General features: G+C 40.2%; 1 protein-coding gene across 3 annotated transcripts in view; it reads right to left on the reverse strand.

Moving 5' to 3' along the window:
* pikfyve (phosphoinositide kinase, FYVE finger containing) overlaps positions 1-20,623 on the reverse strand; it is a 173,703-nt gene that overhangs the window by 60,322 nt on the left and 92,758 nt on the right. For 2 of the 3 annotated variants that reach the window (XM_078551726.1, XM_078551725.1), the window contains exons 11-20: positions 17,549-17,696; positions 14,420-14,587; positions 13,285-13,347; positions 12,014-12,143; positions 11,099-11,279; positions 10,297-10,371; positions 10,073-10,180; positions 9,755-9,895; positions 9,010-9,136; positions 6,743-7,962 (exon numbers count right to left, since the gene is read on the reverse strand). In XM_078551726.1, the coding sequence (XP_078407852.1) occupies positions 6,743-7,962; positions 9,010-9,136; positions 9,755-9,895; positions 10,073-10,180; positions 10,297-10,371; positions 11,099-11,279; positions 12,014-12,143; positions 13,285-13,347; positions 14,420-14,587; positions 17,549-17,696 (2,361 nt within the window). The remainder of the gene's footprint in view (positions 1-6,742; positions 7,963-9,009; positions 9,137-9,754; positions 9,896-10,072; positions 10,181-10,296; positions 10,372-11,098; positions 11,280-12,013; positions 12,144-13,284; positions 13,348-14,419; positions 14,588-17,548; positions 17,697-20,623) is intronic. The other variant, XM_078551727.1, reaches the window with a different exon arrangement.

A 20,623-nucleotide genomic window follows, 5' to 3' on the forward strand; every position in this document is an offset into this window, starting at 1 on the left:
TAAAGTAATAAACTGAAGCCCTTCACAGGAGTATTTTAAAGTAAGATCTGATGCTGAGCCACATGGGGCAATATTAGGCCAAAAGCGGTAGGTTTTAGGGAGTCTTAAAGGAGGAAAAAGAGGTAGAGAAATGGAGCGGTTTAGGAAGTGGATTCCAGAGCTTCGGTCCTAGGCAACTGAAGGCATGGCCACCAATGGTGGAGTGATTAAAATCAAGGATGTTCAAGAGGCCAGAATTGTATGTATGAATACATCTTGGAGGGTTGTGGGAGGGGAGATTACAGAGACAGGAGAGGAAAGAAACTATAGTGGGGCTTAAAAATAAGGATAAGGATTTTAAAATTTAGGCACAGCTTGACAGGAAGCCATTGTAGGTCAGCGAGCACAGGGGTGATCGGTGAACAAGGCTTGATTCCCCATCCCACAAAACACTCAACATGCCATGCCACACCACCCCCCGCCCCCATGATTGACTTGTGATTCGGTGGGCCTTCCTGAAAAGAAGCAGCTCGGGTTTCTTGCTGGTTCTCCAGCCAGTAGGTGAGTCCCCTGAGCCCTCAACAAGGTTAGACCCAGTGCCTGCAGATTTTCCAATATTGAATTGGATGAAATTTTTGCTATTCCAGTTCTAGATTTCAGATAAGCAGTCCGATAATTTAACAACAGTGAAGCAGTCGAGAGAGGTGGTGGTGAGGCAGAGCTCGGTGTCATCAGTGTATATGTGAAAACTAACACTGTGCTTTCTGATGATGTTGCCAAGTGGCAGCATGCAGATGGGAAATAGGAAGGGGACACAGGATAGATCTTTAGGTGACATTGTAAGTAACAGCGTGAGAGCAGGAAGAGAGGTAATTTCAAATGATTTTCTGGCTATGATTAGAGATAAGAATGGAATCAGCTGGGTGACAGTAAAGAAGCACTTGAGAAGGGTAGTGTGGTCAATCATGTCAAAAGCTGTAGGTAGGTTGAGAGGATGAGGAGGAATTTTTACCTTTGTCACAGTCACATAACCTATCATTTGTGACTTTGATAGGAGCAGTTTCTAAAGCAGGGGCGGAAACCTGATTGGAATTCCAAACATGGAATTCTGGGAAAGATGGGCTTGAATTTAGGAGGTGACAACGTGTTCAAGGACTTTGGAGGGAAAAGGTTAGGTATGTTAGGTATGAGGCAATAAGTTGCACAGAGGATGGGGTCAAGGGTTCATTTTGCAAGGACTGGTGTGATGACAGTAGATTTAAAGGGGGGACAAAACCCAGACTATTAAAAATATCAGTTAACACGGGGGTCAGCAGGGTTTTTTTTCTGTATTCTTTCATGGGATGTGGGTATCGCTGGCAAGGCCAGCATTTCTTGCCCATCCCTAATTGCCCTTGAGCTAACCTTGCTAGGTTATTTCAGGGGTCAGTTAAGAGTCAACCACATTGCTGAGGGTCTAGAGTCACATGGAGGCCAGACCAGGTAAGGATGGCAGATTCCCTTCCCTAAAGGGCATTAGTGAACCAGATAGGTTTTTACAACAATTGATGATAGTTCATGGTCACCATTATTGAGACTAGCTTTATATTCCAGATTTTTTAACTGAATTCAAATTCAACTAGCTGCTGTGGTGGGATTTGAATGCATGTCCCCAGGGCAGTAGCCTTAGTCTCTGGATTACTAGGCCAGTGACATTACCGCTATGCCACCATCCCCCCCAGGGTAGCAGGAACAGGGTCGAGGAAGCAGTTGGTGGGTCTCATGGAGATGAGTCCAGAGAGAGCACAAGAGAAGATAGATGAAAAACTAGATAAAGATGAGAGTTCAGGGTTATGGCAGAGGGAAGCATCAAAGGAAGTTTGACCCAATGGGCCATAGGAAGGGGCAAAACCTGATCGGATGGTCTCGATCTTAGTGAAGAAGCTAATGAGCTCCTCGTACTTATTGAAGGAGAGGGTGGAGGAGACAGGAGAGGAGTTTAAGAAATAAAGATAGAAAATGCTGGAAATACTAAGCAGGGTCAGACAGTATCGATGGAGAGAGGAACAAAAAGAGTGACATCACAGGGAAACCGAAAGTTCATTGGTTGATAAGTAACTGCTAGTTTGACTTACCTATTCTAAGTTGATTTCAGATTAAAGGTGACTACTGGGGCCCAGGATTGGAGGCCTAACACTTCAGCTTCAACTCAGCAGACAGTGCGAGTTCCAGTTGATTTTAAATAGCGTATTTTGAATCCCTATTCTAACTAGCTTTCAGATTAAAAGGTAAATAGGAGAAATAGTTTACAGACTGATAAACTAAAAACCAGTAGGAAACTTAAAAACAAATTGAAAATCTAATTAAATAAAATAGAGATGCAGAGCCAGGTGATGTGTTGTAGCTTCATGATGTGGGAGCTGGTGGACCCCATTGTGGTTCCTAGTGATCACATCTGTAGCAAATGTTGGTTGCTCGTGGAGCTCCGGCTGGAGTCTGAGCATCAGACACTGCAACACATCAGGGAGGGGGAGAGTTACCTGGACGTTGTGTTTCAGGAGATAGTCACACCCCTTAGATTAACTACCTTAAATTTGGCCAGTGGTCAGGGCCAGGAGGGTGTGTCTATGAATGAGGCAGGTAGAGGGATCCAGGAAGTAGCACTGCAGGAGCCTCAGCCCTTGCTCTTATCCAACAGTTTCGAGATTCTTGCTCCCTCTGTGGACAAGAGCGGGGACTGTAGGGAGGATGAGCAAACTGACCATAGCACCATGGTACAGGGAGCCATTCAAGTGGGAGAAGAAGAGAGAAACGTAGTTGTAATCGGGGATAGTATAGTTATGGGAATATATACTGTTCTCTGTAGCCAGGATCGAGAGTCCCGAAGTCTGTGTTGCCTACCTGGTGCCAGGGTTAAGGATATCTCATCTGGGCTGCAGAGGAACTTGGAGTGGGAGGGGAAAGATCCAGTTGTCGTGGTCCACGTAGGTACCAGCAATATTGGTAGAACGAGGAAAGAGGTTCTGCTGAGGGAATACGAGCAGCTAGGGATTAAATTAAAAAGCAGGTCCAAAAAGGTAATAATCTCCGGATTACTCCTGAGCCACGAGCTAATTGGCACAGGATCAATAAGATTAAAGAGGTAAATGCGTGGCTCAAAGATTGGTATGGGAGAAATGGGTTCGAATTCATGGAACATTGACACCAGTTCTGGGGAAAGAGGGAGCTATTCCGTTCAGACAGGCTCCACTTGAATGATGCTGGGACCAGTGTCCTGGCGAATTGCATAACTAGGGTTGTAGATAGGGCTTTAAACTAAATAGTCGGGGGGGAGGGTTCAGTTGCATGGAAATATAAAAAATCAAAGTTTAAGGAGAGGGTAAGAGTGCAGGTGAGTGACGAGGCTGATTGTTACCAAAAAGGAATGGACAGTGTGTGTGAACGCCATATTGCACCAAAGAATCATATAAGAGTAGGGAAAATTGACAATAGGGCAAACTTAAAGGTTTTGTATCTGAATGCGTGTAGCATTCGGAATAAAACTAATGAGTTAACAGTGCATATGGAGATAAATAGGTATGATTCTGTGGCGATTACTGAGACGTGGTTACAGGGAGAACAAGTTTGGGTGTTGAATATCCAAGGGTACTCAGTGTTTTGGAAGGATAGGCAGGAAGGAAAAGGAGGTGGTGTAGCTTTGTTAGTAAAAGAAGAGATCAGTGCTATAGTGAGGAATGATATAGGCACTGGAGAGCAAGACTGGGTAGAAATAAGAAATAGCAAGGGAAAGAAGTCCCTGGTGGGAGTAATCTATAGGCCCCCAAACAGTAATTCAGCAGTAGGGTACAGTATAAACCAGGAAATACTGGGAGCATGTAAGAAAGGCACGGCAATAATCATGGGTGATTTTAATATGCATATAGACAGGAATAATCAAATTGGCAAGGGTAGCCTTGAGGGAGAGTTCACAGAGTGTATTAGAGATTTGTTTCTTGGAGCAATATATTGTGGAACCAACCAGGGAGCAGGCTATTCTGGATTTGGTTTTGTGTAATGAGGTGGGATTAATTAATGATCTCAAAGTAAAGGATCCTCTAGAGAAGAGTGATCATAGCATGCTAGAATTTCAAGTTCAGTTTGAGAGCGAGAAACTCGAGTCCCACACTAGTGTTCTGGAATTAAACAAAGGTAACTGCATAGGCATGAGGGCAGATTTGGCCCTAGTGGACTGGGCAGGAAGACTACAAGGTAGGACAGTTGATGAACAGTGGCAGATATTTAAGGAGATATTCAATTCCTCCCAAGTAAAATATATTCCAAAGAGGAAGAAAGATGGTAAGAGGGGGAAAAAGCATCCTTGGCTAAGCAAGGAAGTTAAAGATAACATAAAGGCAAAAACTAAGGCATACCAAATTGCAAAGGTCTGTGGCAGGCTGGAAGATTGGGAAACTTTTAAAGATAAACAAAGGGTTACTAAAAAAGAAAAATAAAAAGAGCAAAGGTAAATTATGAAAGAAAATTAGCGCAAAATGTTAAAACTGACAGCAAAAGCTTCTACAAGTATATAAAAGGAAAGAGAGTAGCTAAAGTGAATGTTGGTCCCTTGGAGGATGAGACTGGGGAGTTAATAGTGGGGAACGCAGAAATGGCAGAGGCGCTTAATCAATATTTTGCTTCAGTTTTCACGGTGCAGGACACTAGTACCACCCCAATAATAATATGTAGTGCAGAGGGTATAGAGAAGGAGGAACTTTGAACAATCACTATCACTAGAGAAAAAGTACTGAGCAAACTATTGGAATTAAAGGGTGACAAGTCCACAGGACCCAATGGCCTACATCTCAGGGTCTTAAAGGAAGTGGTAGCAGAGATAGTGGATGCATTGGCTATAATATTCCAAAATTCCCTGGATTCTGGAAAGGTTCCAGTGGATTTGAAAAACATTAATATAATGCCGATATTCAAAAAAGGGAGGGGGGGCAGGGGGGGTGGTGAATGGTGGTGGAGGCAGAAATTAGGAAACTATAGACCAGTTAGTTTAACGTCTGTCGTTGGGAAATTGTTGGAATCCATTATTAAGGAAGTAGTAATGGGGCATTTGGAAAGTCAAAATGCAATTCATCAGAGTCAGTCGTGTTTGACTAATTTTCTAGAGTTCTTTGAAGATGTGACAAGCAAAGTGGATATTGGGGATCCCTTAGATGTAGTATATCTGGACTTCCAGAAGGACTTTGATAAGGTGCCACACAAAAGATTAATACACAAGATAAGATCACACGGAGTTCGGGGTAATATATTAGCTTGGATAGAAGATTGGCTAACTAACGGAAAGCAGAGTCGGGATAAATGGGTCTTTTTCTGGATGGCAAACTGTAACTAGTGGGGTGCCACAGGGTTCCGTCCTTGGGCCCCAACTATTTACAATCTACATTAACGACTTGGATTCAGGGATAGAAGGTCCTATAGCTAAATTTGCAGATGACACCAAAATAGGTGGGAAATTAAGCTGCAATGAAGAAATAAGAAATTTACAAATGGATATGGACAGGTTGGGTGAATGGGCCAAAATTTGGCAGATGGAGTTTAATGTGGATAAGTGAGAGGTTATCCATTTTGGTCAGAAGAATAAAAAGGCGACTTATTATTTAAATGGAGAGAAACTTCAGAATGCTTCATGTGGAGGGACCTGGGTGTCCTCGTGCATGAATCACTGAAAGCTAGTATGCAGGTACAACAGGTAATAAGGAAGACAAATGGATTTTTGGCATTTATTGTTAAAGGGAGAGAGTATTAAAATAGGGAAGTGTTGTTGCAACTTTACAAGGCATTGGTGAGACCGCACCTGGAGTACTGTGCATAGTTTTGGTCCCCTTACTTGAGGAAGGATGTAGTTGCATTGGAGGCGGTTCAGAGGAGGTTCACTAGGTTGATTCCAGAGATGCAGGGCTTGTCTTATGAGGAGAGATTGAGCAGTTTAGGCCTATACTTGCTAGAGTTTAGAAAGATGAGAGGAGATCTAATTGAGGTATATAAGATGCTAATGGGGATAGACAAAGTAGACGTGGACCGGATGTTTCCCCTTGTGGGGCATTCTAGAACGTGAGGCCATAGTTTTAGGCTAAGGGGTGGTAGATTTAAATCAGAGATGAGGAGGAATTACTTTTCTCAAAGGGTCATGAATCTGAGTGCAGTGGATGCTGGAATGCTGAATAAATTTGAGGAGGAGATAGACAGATTTTTAATTAGTAATGGGTTGAAAGGTTATGGGGAGAGGGTGGGAAATTGGAGTTGAGGCCGAAATGAGATCAGCCATGATCGTATTGAATGGCGGGGCAGGCTAGGGGGGCTGAATTGTTTACCTCTGCTCCTAGTTCTTATGTTCTTATGAACAGAGTTAACATTCCAGGTCAATGATCTTCCATCAGAACTGGGTAAAGTTAGGAATGTAATAGGTTTTAAGGTGGGGGGAGGTGGGGGGGAAAGAACAAAAAGGGAAAGTGGAAGACAGGAGAGATTGAATGACAAAAGAGTTAGTGGTGCAAGGCCAAAAGATGTGGCAATGGGGCAGATCTGATTAAAGGTCCTTAACCAGAAACACAAACTCTGTTTCTCTCTCCACAGATGCTGCCAAACCTGTTGTGTATTTGCAGCATTTTCTACCATTTACACAGTGCTTAATGATATGTATCTGCCTACTGTTCTCCTAAATTGAGTAGCTGGTTATTGGGAGCTTAAACATTTGACTTAAAGAAGCTGCTTTTTAAGAAAAAAATGACATCTTTACCTTTGATGCCCACATTAGCTCATTCTGGATTTGTCCTCGTTGGTTTTCCTCCTCCCCATCTTTCATCACTGTTTTACTGCTGTCCTCCTTGCTCTGCATAAAATGATCTATTATTTTGTTCTTTATCCTACCACCTCTAGCTCTATAATCAGCTAATAGCTTTGACAGACTTTGGTTACTTCCTAAGGAATGAGTTATTCTAGTACTCAGCAGATCATGTGATGGAAGAATTTGAGTAGACTTTGCCTGCACATTGCCATTCAGTCCCTGAAGGTTTGTCAAGTCCTTCAGCAGTTGCTTCTTTCTCCGGAATTCTATTTCCTTTATGTCTTTGTGCAAGAGAGGGGACCAATAGACTTGTTCTGGGAAGTAGTCTCTTGTTGGACATTTCATACCTTTGTCAGTCAATAGGAAAGGCTCTCTGAAAGTAATGAAAGGAGATATGCAAAGAATGACATCTTTCAGTTCCTGCTTGAATGCAACAGAGTAGGATTTCAGTCTATCTTCAGAGGAAGTAACATGTTCAGTAATGAACAGCTCTGTATCATCCTGAAGGGGATCACGGAAAAGCTTAGGCCTGTTTCCCACTGACTGATCATCAGAATCATTTAAAGATCTGGGTTGCTCACGTAAGAATGCATGATAAGCGTCTGGAGGTGTTTGATCTTTTTTACTTTCAGATATCAATGAGTCCATTATAGATGCACGGACAGAAGACGTCATAGGAGAATCAAGAAAAGGGGTGTCAAAATCTGGAGGAGCGCTATCAGGTGTGGGCCCCTCAGGTTTTACAAAAATACTGTCCCGGGAAACACTTCTTCTCAATGGTTTCTCTTCCTCACAAAATGTATTTTCTTTCGGACAGTCAAAACTAATTGCCGGAGCAAATTCAGATCCCAAGGAGACATCTTCGATTGGAGCATCAGAGTCTTTGGAAAGACTGCCAATCTTCTCGTCATTAAACAAGTCTTGTCCATCACTTTCAGCAGTCTCACCATCAATGATGGAATGGATTGATCCACTTTTAGATAAACTTGGAGGCATCGCAAACTCATCCATAAGAAAAGAAAGTTCCAGCTGAGAATGATAAGCTACACAGACCATGAATATGAGAATTTCTTTCACCCTTGCTAATTCATATTCCGAAGCACCTCTCAGCTTCACAGTACAGCCCAAATGTTGGGGACAACCTTCAAAAAACATGAGTGTTTTTGTGTGACCTGGTGGGAAAATGGAGATAAATTCAAGACATTCAAAACTATATGCCAGTTATGTCACATACGATAGCAAAGACATTCACATATGGAAATTGCCAACCAGCATTTCTCTTTCTGACTGATGTATTTTGAAACTGTTTTTTTAAATATTGTTTACGGTGTTGCCTCTTGCCAAAATATTGAAGTAATTCAGAATGAGGCCTTACACAACACAGTAAGGCATAAATCCTATTTGTATGTGGATTTAAGGCAGGAGTTGGCACCATACCACATCTTGTGAATTTCTATATTTGCCGTTTATGTCATGACCTGGATTACAAATACTGCAAACAGCATAAATGCCGGTTTGCATGCAGCACCCACTGATTAGTAACAAATAGCTTGCCCCAACAATTTACTTACCCATGAAATTATAAATTGCTAGGTGGCTGTGACTATCAAAACTATTTGTGAATACAGCAATTTTAAAATATTAAGAGCACTGTAATTTTTTAAGAATAGGACACGATAATACAATACATTGAACTTTAATAATTTCACAATAGTGTATTTGAAGTTTCTTTTTTATAATTAGTTGAAATATTCCCAAATTGGGAGAAAGAATAAAGAAACAAATAATGGTTCTGGGGATATTTATATTGCCTGAAAGGCACCGAGATAGACGGGTCAATAAAATCTTTGATTCAATATCTAGACTATGCCTAGTTAGCTGATGTCAGTTATGAGGCCACTAAATTGGCAACATACTTCCTCATTAGGGATGTTAAAAATGTCACAATTTCTATTTTCAACTGATAGGCAATGAACCATGCACTAATAGGGGTAGGTGAATGGGGGGGAAGGAGGGGAGAGAGAGAGAGAGGACATGTTAAGTGAGCATATGAAAGGGTTTGACTGCCACAACTTCCTGAGCTGAAATAATCTACCAATATTCAATTGTCTAGGTCCACTATAGGAAATAATGCCACCAGCACCCATGGAACTCCAGCACAAGTCTAGCTTCAGGGGAGTAGGAAAAAATACGTAGGTGCAAGATGCGAAGTTACTTACCATTAGGTAGTTGGAACGGCTGAAGGAAAAATTTATGGCACGTTCCAAGGCGAGGCTTTGTCAGAAGTTGGTCCATTGACATAACCAAATCACCCTGGGTAACACGACTCACTCGATCTAGCACTTGCTATGCACAAAAACAAATGTGAAGTTCGTGCATCAATTTCCATAGAAACAAACATTGAAACTTCAGCATTCCCCCGCCCTCGCCAATTTTCAATCTTCTGCACTGGGCTCACAATCTAAAGGTCAAACTAATAAAACAACTGTCTAGGCAAACTTTCAGAAATAGATTTTTTAAAATTTACAATTCAATATTTTTGATTCATATTTACTTGTAGACTCCAACAGTGGTTAAGTGTGTATGCATAATTCACTACAGTGTCCTTCGGCTAGCCAAAGGAAATTCAGCTCGCATTTCACTTCTTGATCAGTAATATTTTCTAAGCATGCTTTGAAACAGTGCCAACAGGAATATGATAGCAATATACAAACTGCAGTGAAGTTCCTCAAAATGCCATTGAAAAAATACTTCATGAAAAAGCAATCAAGTTTCCAGAATTTCAAAATCACTGAAAAATTGAACCAATGATACCAAACTCAAATGTATTTTGAGTAACACTTACACAGCAGTTGGTTTCTCTTATATGACACAAAAAAATGAAGACCTCACAAATTTGCATGTGTAACATATTGAGAGAAAGTCAAGAAGCTAAACACTAACTGACAAAATTGGAGAACTCACTTGTTTTACATTAATAACTAAGGTGATACCATTTTCCAGAAGCATATCTTGAGCAATACGAGAAACTGTCTTTTCCACAAGAACCAGATTTGGTCGAACATCCACTATTCGCTGCACATAATTCTTCAGAAATTCTCTTTCCTAAGTACCACAATGCAGATCACTGTTACTCTCCAGTATTTATAAACCATGCAACATGATGAAGTGAATATGTGAAAACCATACTGACATTGTCTTACTGATTATCCTCGTGCAATATAATTCAACTAACTTGCATAACTGCAACTAAGATACAGACCAGTTTTCAGAAACACAAACCTGTAGGACAATGGGATCGATGCATGTAAACTTGGTCTCCTCTCGATAGAGGTATTCAATAGAGCACTTCAACAGCAGAATCTTTGGATTTTTTATGTGAGGATTCATCTGCAGAGTTTTAGAACCATTGTTACACTCAAAGAATGTTACTGATCACGAACATGAACTCAATAAACTTGTAAAATGCAAATAATAATTAGCAGAAGACTTAAGTTTATCATTACCTTCTTATGGGCTATGTTCTTGGTACAAACAAACCCATTAACGACCGCGGAATCAAACTTTTTACCACCCGGTATCTGAAAAAGAGCAAACAAAGTATAATCTTGGGATACATTTTCTGTTTAGCAAGCAAATTTAAGTTATTTGGAATTAGAAAGGTCATTTTAGATTTAAAATTAATTCTAACATTAAATTCTTGTTTTAAAAAGGTAAATAGATTATGAGAAAACAGGCCTTGCATTTGTATAGAATCTTTTGCGACCACAGGACATTCCAAATTGCTTGCAGCCAATAAAGTACTTTTGAAGTGTAGTCACTGCTATAATGTGGGAACACAGCAGTCAATTTGCTCACAAAAAGCACACATAAACAGTAATGCAATAATGACAATTTCTTTTGTGATGTGGATTCAGGGATAAACATTGTCCAGGCCACCAGGGATCCCACACCTGCTCTTCTTTGAAATGGTGTCACAGGTGTCCACAGATGGGGGCAGATTGGGCCTCAGTTTCATGTTTCATCCAAAAGCCAGAACACCTTTAACAGTTCAGCTTTGGAGCTACAGTTCTGATACAGTGGGACTTGAACACAGAACCTCCTGACTCAAAGGTGAGTGTGCTACCAACTGAGCTAAAGCTCAGACCTAATGACTAAAACAAAAGCAATTAGAAGTTCCAGCTGGTAGACAGTGATTTTTAAAAAAGAGGTGCTTGTGTTGAAATGAAGCTTTGTAAAATGAACACAATTTTTCACACTAATGCTAATGTGAGTGTGTAGATGTGACTTAGCTTCAACAGATAATACCTTTTTTATATGAACAAACTGGCGGATATCCATGTCATCATCATTGTTCTTAACATCTGGATGTACAGTCTGTACAACCTGGCGGACCACAGGAACAATGATGTCTCTCCAGGATAATGAGAGAGATTCACTGTACAGCAACTGCTGCAACAAGGCCATCATATGGCTATGGTTAGCTGAACTGGGTGTAAAAATAAGATAGAAAACAGAAGTCAATGTATATTTTCTGCTACAACTAACATATATGCTGCTTGATAACTTAAGCAGCAATTCATTTTCAAATTGTTCATACTCTTACTACAATGTAAATTTGAACTGAAAACTGCACATCTTTAATGCATACACAAGATTAAAAATATTTTCCATCATATAATTACAATCCTGCTTAGAATGTTAGCAATTATGAAAATGGTGATGATTCAAGTGCTGGCTTTCAAAATATTACATAAATGAAAGGTTTCCTGAACACCTGGATCTCTACTAAAATAGAAATGTCAAAAAATGGACAACTACAAATTAACTATTGTTTTTCCCATATATAGATGCTAACCATTCAAACAAATTATTTATTGCTCACCTTAACTTTAAATGCTAGTTCAATTTCTTGCATACTACAATCAATTTAAATAGATGTTAAAATAAATTAATATTTAAAACTTTCAAATGAAATTTGATTTTCCATTTCTTTCTACAGAGGATAGAGAAGCTACCAAACATTTTAAGCAGTGCTTCATGCATTTTAAACATAAAAGCTGCATTTTTTTGTAACATAGATCTAACATAACATACCAGAAGGGGTAGGTGCATCTATTATTTCATACTTCTGCCTCACATTGAGCAAAGCAAGCTTTTATTTTTAAAAAATTACAATAGAGCTACAAGAGATCATATTGTAGCTTTAACATATGCACTTACAGTAGTCTCTCCATTGCTTGTTTCTCCCCATTTTCTTCCCTAAGGTGTTCCAGGGAGCTGTGATGCCACCCAAGTGGTGTAAAAAGGAGATCTTTGGATTTTTCTTCAACCCGACGATTAAAGAGAGATTCTGAAGACAAAGTGCAGGAATAATTTAAAATATACCTTTCAACAGCTCAGAAGGAAATTGCAGAAATTAAGATCTTGTTTTTTTTTGGTACATTTTAATAATGTTTACTCATCAAGCAATATCGCAAAACAGATTAAATGGTCATTACCACATTGCTGTTTGTGGGAGCTGGCTGCTGCGTTTCCTACATAATCATTGTAAAGCACTTTGGGACGTCTGGTGGCCATGACAGGTGCCACATAAATGCAAGTATTTTATTATACCTTATACCATGCTGATTAAAAAACCACAGGATTTAGTTAGATGCAGCATATAAATATTTCTCAGGAACGATGGGTTAAAAATACAGCTTCGACATTCAGCAGCCCTCTTTACTTAAGTGAATGGGCTGAAAATTATCTGTTGGCAAGCACAGAAACAGAATTTCTATTTCTGTTAAGTACATTCTGGAATATGATTTAACTTTAAAGATACAATGAATGACCAGAGTTGTGAAATTACTGCTGTCAATATTAGCAGACAAGTTAATGGAATTCAACAATAGAAATCTATATTCTTTGTTTTTTTCATAGAAGTAATCTGGTTCTTGCATATGGCTCAACTGATGAGAAAAAGCAAGAACTGACAGTTTTATGTCATCTTATCGCGTCTTCAGGGTGATTTAAAGCATTTCACAACCAATGAATTTGTTTTGAAGTACAGTCACGACTAAGCAGGAAAATGCAGCAGTCAATTGTGTACAGTGAAGTCACTCACAACAAATGACCAGATAATCTGTGTTTTAGTGACGTTGAAGGAATGTTCATTGAGATACTGTGAGACCCCTTATCTTTAAATAGGATCATGAGATCGATTACATTCATTTGGAAAGCAGGCAGGGCCTTCTCAACTAAAAATTTCACTTCCCTCAGTATCAGCCTAGATTAAATCCAGGCTTTTGGGATAGACTTAAATCTTGTCTCAGAGGGAGGAGTGTAACCAATTAAGTTTACATACAAGTACAAACAACCATATATCTTGCAAATTTTACTTAAATCTTTCAGGCATTTAAGGCAAGTTCATAGTTATGGTTATAGATCCCTCTAACAAACCATTCTGTAGTTATTATCTTTATGACTTTTACACCTAAACTTTTACTTACCTTTAATAAAAGCATCACTTATACCAATGACTTGCTGTACTCCATCTTCAGATACCAAGAACTCTGTCAAAGGACGTAAATTGACATAGGTCAGCTAGCAGCTAACTACAAGATATAGTCCACATGCCTGCAAATGGCTATTGGAATTGAAATCAGCATTTTTTAAAACAATTTTGTTTATAGATATTTATTAACACAAAATAAAAGTTTGTGTATTTTTTTCTGAAAATTGAAGCATTCAAAAAGGTAAAATACTAAACCATTTAGTCTTAGCTATATCCCAAAGGGTCCCCTTTCAAACAAAGGTTTGTGTGCAAAAGTTGGCTATCTAGAAGCAACACAGAGGAGACTAGACAAACCTTGGTTTAGCACAATAACAGGATAAGAGAAAACACAGCACCAAAATCATATAGATGCATTGTACTCAGCAAATTACAGTGCCTTGCAGCAACGATGACATTAGCTTAGGAAAACTGAAATACAAGGAGACATTAAACAACAGCAGTACTGTGATAGTAAATGAATGAAGTAACTGTGGTTTTAAAATTGACAGGCCAAGAAAAGATGAAAAAGATAAACAAGGACAGGGACATAAGCTTTGTAGGCATCCAGCATAGCAAAAAGACAACAACATGTCATCCACAGAGTGCTAGGTCAGTCAGAGTGCAAAAGCTGGCTGCAAAGCAGGTAGAAAAACAAATGTTATCATGCATAAATCTGGAAATAAAAGTTACAGAACTTAGTTAACAGATTAATCTTTTTTTTGTACAGGGAATGGTGATAAAGCAGTGTGCAGGAGTTTGGGCAAGAGGTGGAAAAATAATCAGGACTGTTTCATTGGCAAGCCAAGGTGCAAAGACAGTCCAGTATTCAAAGGCATTAGGTTCACTTCTCCAATAAAAAAAATTACAGAAACATTTTTTTTAATGAAGATTTTCCTCAAAGTAAAAGCAAGCTTCAAAACTCTACTAACTCTATACTAAACTCTACTAACCATAAGATGTCAACCATTGCTAAACTTTCAGTCACATATACTTCTTCTTGGGCATTATCTTCTTCCAAAGCATTGGAGTAAAGAACTAAACTTCATTCCTACCACTCTCTCTATCATTGTGTTTCTTTTTCCCTTCCATACCTTTCTGATCTGCTGGATGTGTTGGGACATACGGGTACTTGGAATGTTTCTTGATATGAAAGTTGACATTGTCCAGTTCCACATTTAGGCTGATAGAAGCTGCAGAGTCGCTGTCCACGACTGACTGAAAGCTGCTTACTGATGTACGCTTGCTAGGGCTGGAAAAGCCTGTAAAAAATTATGATGACCGTGTTCGTGGAAATTCAAGCAAAGCACTTTCAGCCTATGACATGCAAATTGTGTACCAAGCCAGGTTATGGCTTGTATTTTTTTTAATTTAACACTAAACGCTTGGTATTCAATTCTGAATCAGTTTGTTGTGACCCAATATAGCCTGTATCACAGTGGTGACGGATCAATGGCACAGGTGCCCAAAGTTGCAAGAATGGTTAATTCTAGTGGAAAGTGAAAATCTTAATTTGCCCAAGGTATTTAGTAGCAATTCGAGATTCTTGCATGCCATGACATGAAGCCACATTTGTACTTGAAGTCTGTGTTTTGCTTGGCTCATATCTTGGACACCCTCCCATTTAGATGACTCTGCAAATTGGAATGGGAAAATTAATGACCTGGAACAGGGAAAGGCAGACACCATAAAACAGGGAAGCGAGAAGTCTCACTGATGTTGGCATGTAACAATCAGATAAGTCTACGTTTTGTTACTTAATGGCACAATTTCAAAAAGATTCACCATCGCTGTTAATGTCATTTTATTTTTCTCCTGTAATAGATAATGCAGCTGAAAATAAAATTAAAATATCATCATGTCATGTTGGCATTCACATTCTTGTTCCTCTCCTTCTTCACCACAGCTCTGCAGCTCTTTTTCTCTTTCCTCAATACAGTGTCACTCAACTATTTAGTGCATGTATAGTGTTTTGACCTCAATTTGTTTTTGTAACATGCATGCTAGAGTCTATTTAATATCAAACATTTGCTGGCCAACTGCATGCCATTGTAAAGCTATTACTGTTTACCTAGTTCAGTTTAGCAGCTTTCTTCAGACTTCAAAACACAAGAAAGTTCTCCACATCAAAGAAGACAAGAATACAAGCAGCTATTTTCATGACCAAAGTAACCTTGCAGAAAACCTACATGCTGAAGTATCCAAAACAGCATATTAAGGGGAAGGAACAGGAACACAAGGGAACATCTTTTAAAAGTTAAACTTATGGTAATAATTTTGCCACTTACATAAATGCTTCATAAATCCATGGCAGGGCAACAGTACAAATAACAGTCATGAAAGTTCTCACAACTATGGCCACTAGAGATAGAATATAAATACACCACACAATATGAAATAGCATGTATTCTGTATTTTGAGCAACCATATTTCTACCATTCTAACACAAACAATGCTCAAATAGCAAAACTGGAAATAGTATACACTGTATACTACTTGTATGATACATTCTATGCTGGATTAGAAATAAAGATTGTCCACAGAAGGAAATGGACTGATTTGAACTCTTGGCTGCACTGTAAACAGACCATTAAAAGTGTGCTGATTGTGATGGTGCTTAAAGTAGTTTTTTTTTATGCTTAACTATACATTTTAAGAAACAGAATATACCAATCAGTACATGGGACAGGGAACCTTACCGATTCTGCACGATACAAAATAGGAAGTGGAAAAAACATACAATAGAGAAGAGCAAACACCACTAACCAATGTTAGAATTTAGCAATGGACAGCAAACATCCACACATATGTACAGTGTTCAAGTACCAAAGAAGCTATACAAGGCAAAGTTCTTTAACTTCTTTAAAACTTCCCATTTACATATGTCAAAAGATGAACTTTAAATAATTTATGAAATGAAGTACAAAAAGTGTAAATGTATCATTACAAATAGAACATGTTCAATGGACATTACTACACAAATTCTCACATGTACACATCGCCGATAGATATTTACAAAACAGCAGTTCTGGCAGGCCTCACCAGATCAGCTGTAATATCTTTTGGTGTCTCTTGTTTTACTTCTTTTTTGATGTTCCTGGCTCATGTACTTCTTGCAGGAAAGTGACCTTCTCTATGTTCCTCTCTTCATAAAGGATTGAACACTCCCCTCCCACTCCATCCAGGTGGGTAATTGCTTACTGTCTTCTCAGCGTCACTCCACAGCAGCAGAGTATGGAAATGGAATTAAAATGGGTCCTATCTATCCATGTTTCTGCCAATTACTGCTATAATTCTAACACACTGTGCAGCTTCTCTACTCCATTTATCAAAACCAAGGTTCAAAGTTAGGATTGTCGTGAAGTTACACATTAGACTGAAACTTTACTCAAAGTATTACTCCTTTGTGTTGCCAAATTCTAATGAAATTAATTATAGGCTCTTTTGCTACTCCTTGGCTAGTCTATATTTCTTTTTAAAATCTTGAGGAAAAGCATAGCTTGCTTAAAAGATGTTACTGTGTTAAAAGCACTGATCAGGTGTTTTCAGAAATACGCAAATGTCAAAGCTCTGATGGATTTTCGTATTTGCATCACCAGGGCATAACATACTTTCTAGTCTTCTCTCGCATTCAAACCCTGCTATCCCAGGGAATTAAACAAGCTGCAGTTTCATAATCCAATTAAATATCAGTCATGCAAAAAAACAGTTACTGCAACTATGTCAGGAGGGTGTGACTACAAGTCAGGTAGGTGTGGAGGTGTAGCATGTATTAATGGGAGAGCCTCAGCCCTTCATTTTGATCAACAGGTAAGAAGTGCTTGCCAGCAGATTGATAAGTAGATTGATAAGGAACTGATTGAGAAATAAAAGGGTTATTAGAACTGACCAGAACTTTTTCTCCATTTTCCATTCAAGTTTCATAAATGTGCTTCACCAATTCCTCAGATACAGAAGCATCTTAAGTGCCCTTAGGATGATTACTGAGTAACAATTTTTCTAACCAAAAGTTCTTGTTTCTCCCTTTCTTTTGAGAAAAAAAGTTAATTTGGCAAGAACTATATACATGTAAAAAAATGCTTTTTATATGCTTCAAATTAATTGTTCTCTATATAGCAATAAAAATACCCAAATACTATTAAAATGTAAGCTCTTTCGCTTCTTTCCACCTCTCAGTATAAAGAATTAACTTTACCTGCTGCATCTTTAAAAATATGACTTACTTTGCATGATTTCGTCTCCATCATCCTGCATCTGCTCAGTGTCGCTGTCATCAAACTTGATGTCCTTAAACCATGATGGTTCAGAATTGCCTTCGACCGAATTTATTGAATCGCTGTCTGGAGAGGGTGTCTCGGAAAACTCTGTACTCTGGAATTCAAGACATTGGTTTAAGAAAGTTCCTCTTCCAAATCTTGCTCCTTCGTATGGCAGGTTAGAATTTGTAATTATTTGAAACAGGCTATTTATAAATGTCAGTGTTCAAATGGAAAGTCTCAGATGCTACATTTAACACAAACTAACTTTTTTCAGCATGAAACATGAACATATAGATAAAAGTACTTCCCACTGTTCAATAACTTCCTTAGACACCACTTTCAATTCTCTAGCTTCTTTATTGTTTAACACACAGGGAAGTTTGAAATTTAATACCCCCAAGCATGATTAGGGGAATGTGGTAGAGAATCAACAATTGTTTTCCTTTTCTCAAAAATGAGAACACAAAATACACACAGCATCCAGCAAAACAACTGACAATCAAGAAAAATCAAAGGAACAGCTTCAACATAAGTGATTTGGCTGGGATCCTATGCAAAACTGAACAGGGCTGTGTTAGGAATTAAAGAAAATTCATGTGGCGAGGTCTACTATCACCTCACTGCTCTGATCACAATTTTCTTCCCCCAAACCCTGAGAGGCCACTGGCCATTATTTCCCTGCCAACTGCACACAAATGGCAGCTTTTGCTTAGGGGCCAGGTCCCAAGAGGATTTCCCATCCATTTCCCACACTTACCACCCTCGTCCAGAGCCACCAAGTGGAAGGAAGTGCCAGGAAGCAGAAGTAAAGGTTCAGAACTCCTCTGCCAAAGGGGGAGGGTCTTGTAACAGTCTCTTCTCCTACCAAGTCTGGTCCAGTACTGACCTGCCAAAGGTTTGGTCTTGGAGGCTGTCACCTTTGGGAATATCTGCCTCTTTAAGGTACTTCATCACATCTGCTGCAATGCTGCCAGGCTTTTGTGCTTTTACACTGGCAGGTTATCTTTTGGTGGCAGGAAGCACATTCAGAGCTCACCACGCGCATGAGATGAACGTTGAACATGGAAAATTGGTCGAAGCTGGGGCAAATTTGACAGGATAGTCAGATGTCTTGCTTCACTAGAATTTCATGCTGAAGAGCAAAATTCCAGTCTCCTCTTCTCTTTTTCCTGATCTTGTATTTAAGGGACTGGAAACAAGTTGGCCAGGCCTCCTTTCCAAAGCCAACATTAAGGTTACCTAGCAAAATGGTGACAAATAAGTCTTTTGACATGGAAGAATGAGAGTTCCAGGCTTACCACCAAACTCAAATATTTGTGAATAAGCCCATCTATCTGAAAGTGAAAACAAATTTATTTAGCTAAAGTGAACATGTTAGCTTACAAAAGAAAATGCCATTGAATAAGATGAATGCAGCCAACACTAGGGGCAGAATTTTCCATTGTTTTGGTGGGGGGTTGGTGGGAGGGATAAGAGCGGGTGCAGGCAGGTGTGGACCTGATCGCCGCCCCTAATTGGGTCCGCACCACCATTTTACGTGGACGGGTCAATTAAGGCCCGCCCAGCGTATTTGCTGTGTCCCGTGGAGAGCAGGAGTGTGCAGGTTGCAGCGGGCGTGCACAGGCCGCCAGGTCCAATGGCGACCCGGCAGTCTGTTTAAAAGGCCTGGCAGCCTCCTGTAGGCTGGTGACAATGTCCAGTTTGAGGGTGCCCCTCGCTTTTCAGATGAATGCTTTGCTGCCCTCCTTGAGGAGGTGGCAGCACGGCGGGAGTTGTTGGTGCCCAAGGATGGGAGGAGGAGGCCCCCCGACATGACTAAATGTGCCTGGGAGGAGGTGGTGAGCTCCCACGACGTGGTGTGGCGCTCCTGGATCCAGTGCCGTAAGCGCTTCAACGATTTGTTGCGCTCTGGAAGGATGAGTACCATGTTGGCGTTGGGCATTTAACCCAGCAGGTAGCCTTAGCCTTTGAAGCGCAGCCACCCCGCCACCGCCCCCTCCCAAGTCTTACTGTCGTGACTGCATTGAATCATGTTGGGCATTCTTCCTTCGCTGGGTGGGCAAGCAGATAGTGCCCATGCTTAGATCAGCCTGAGTGGTTCATGAGGAGATGAGTTCTCCCCCGCACCATGTGTTGCTCCTAGTTGCACATGACTAGTCTGGGGGCAACCTACAGGAGATGCAGCTAGGCGCATACTCAGAACTCCAGCATATGTCCTATTCAGGGTGATGAGATGATAGAAGGGGAGCCTCAAGGCGCTGTGGCAAAGAGCCATCTGCTGCCCTCGATGCTGCATGTAGTTGCATGTCCTTGCTATGGAAGCAAAGACCGTGTGGTTCCGAAAGTGATGCACGCAGCATGTGTCCAAGGTGGCCATTGGGGAAATTGGGAGCAGGTGTACTATCTTTGTGTGAGTGATCAGCAGTAGCGGGGAGAGGAGGCACTGAAGGCCTGATATGGCCCACTGTGGTTGGGGGTGCAGCATTCGCATGCAGAGTCCATGTACAATTTGCTGTAATGAATGGTGTTCTCTCTTTCTCAGGAGAAGAATGCTCATAATGCCTTGGAGCGTGCGAGGTCTGGAAGCGGCCAGGCACACCACCTCATGTTAAGCAGCTTCGAGCAGGAAGCCCTTGAGCTTGAGAGGCACCATGCACCCAGGTCAACTGGTGTTGGTAAGGCTGGGGTGGAACGGCCAAGTATTTGAGGCCAACAGTGAGATCCACAATGTCCTCCTAATATCCATAGCACTGATGATTGTTAAATTTTTTATTGTTGCAACATTGCTCTGTCATAGAGTGATAGCGTCAGAAGTGTGGAGCACAGAAAAAGACCCTTCGAGGATGCATGGGTCAAACACGTACCTAAGTATTCTAATCCCATTTCCCAGCACTATGCCCATAGCCTTGTATGTCATGGCATCGCAAGTGCACATTCAAAAACTTATTACATGTTATGAGGGTTTCTGCATCTACTACCATTTCAGACAGTGCGTTCCCCATTCCCAACACCCTCTGTGTGCAAAAGTTGTCCATCACA

Source organism: Cetorhinus maximus, chromosome 11, assembly GCF_964194155.1.
Source record: "Cetorhinus maximus chromosome 11, sCetMax3.hap1.1, whole genome shotgun sequence".
Taxonomy (NCBI): domain Eukaryota; kingdom Metazoa; phylum Chordata; class Chondrichthyes; order Lamniformes; family Cetorhinidae; genus Cetorhinus; species Cetorhinus maximus.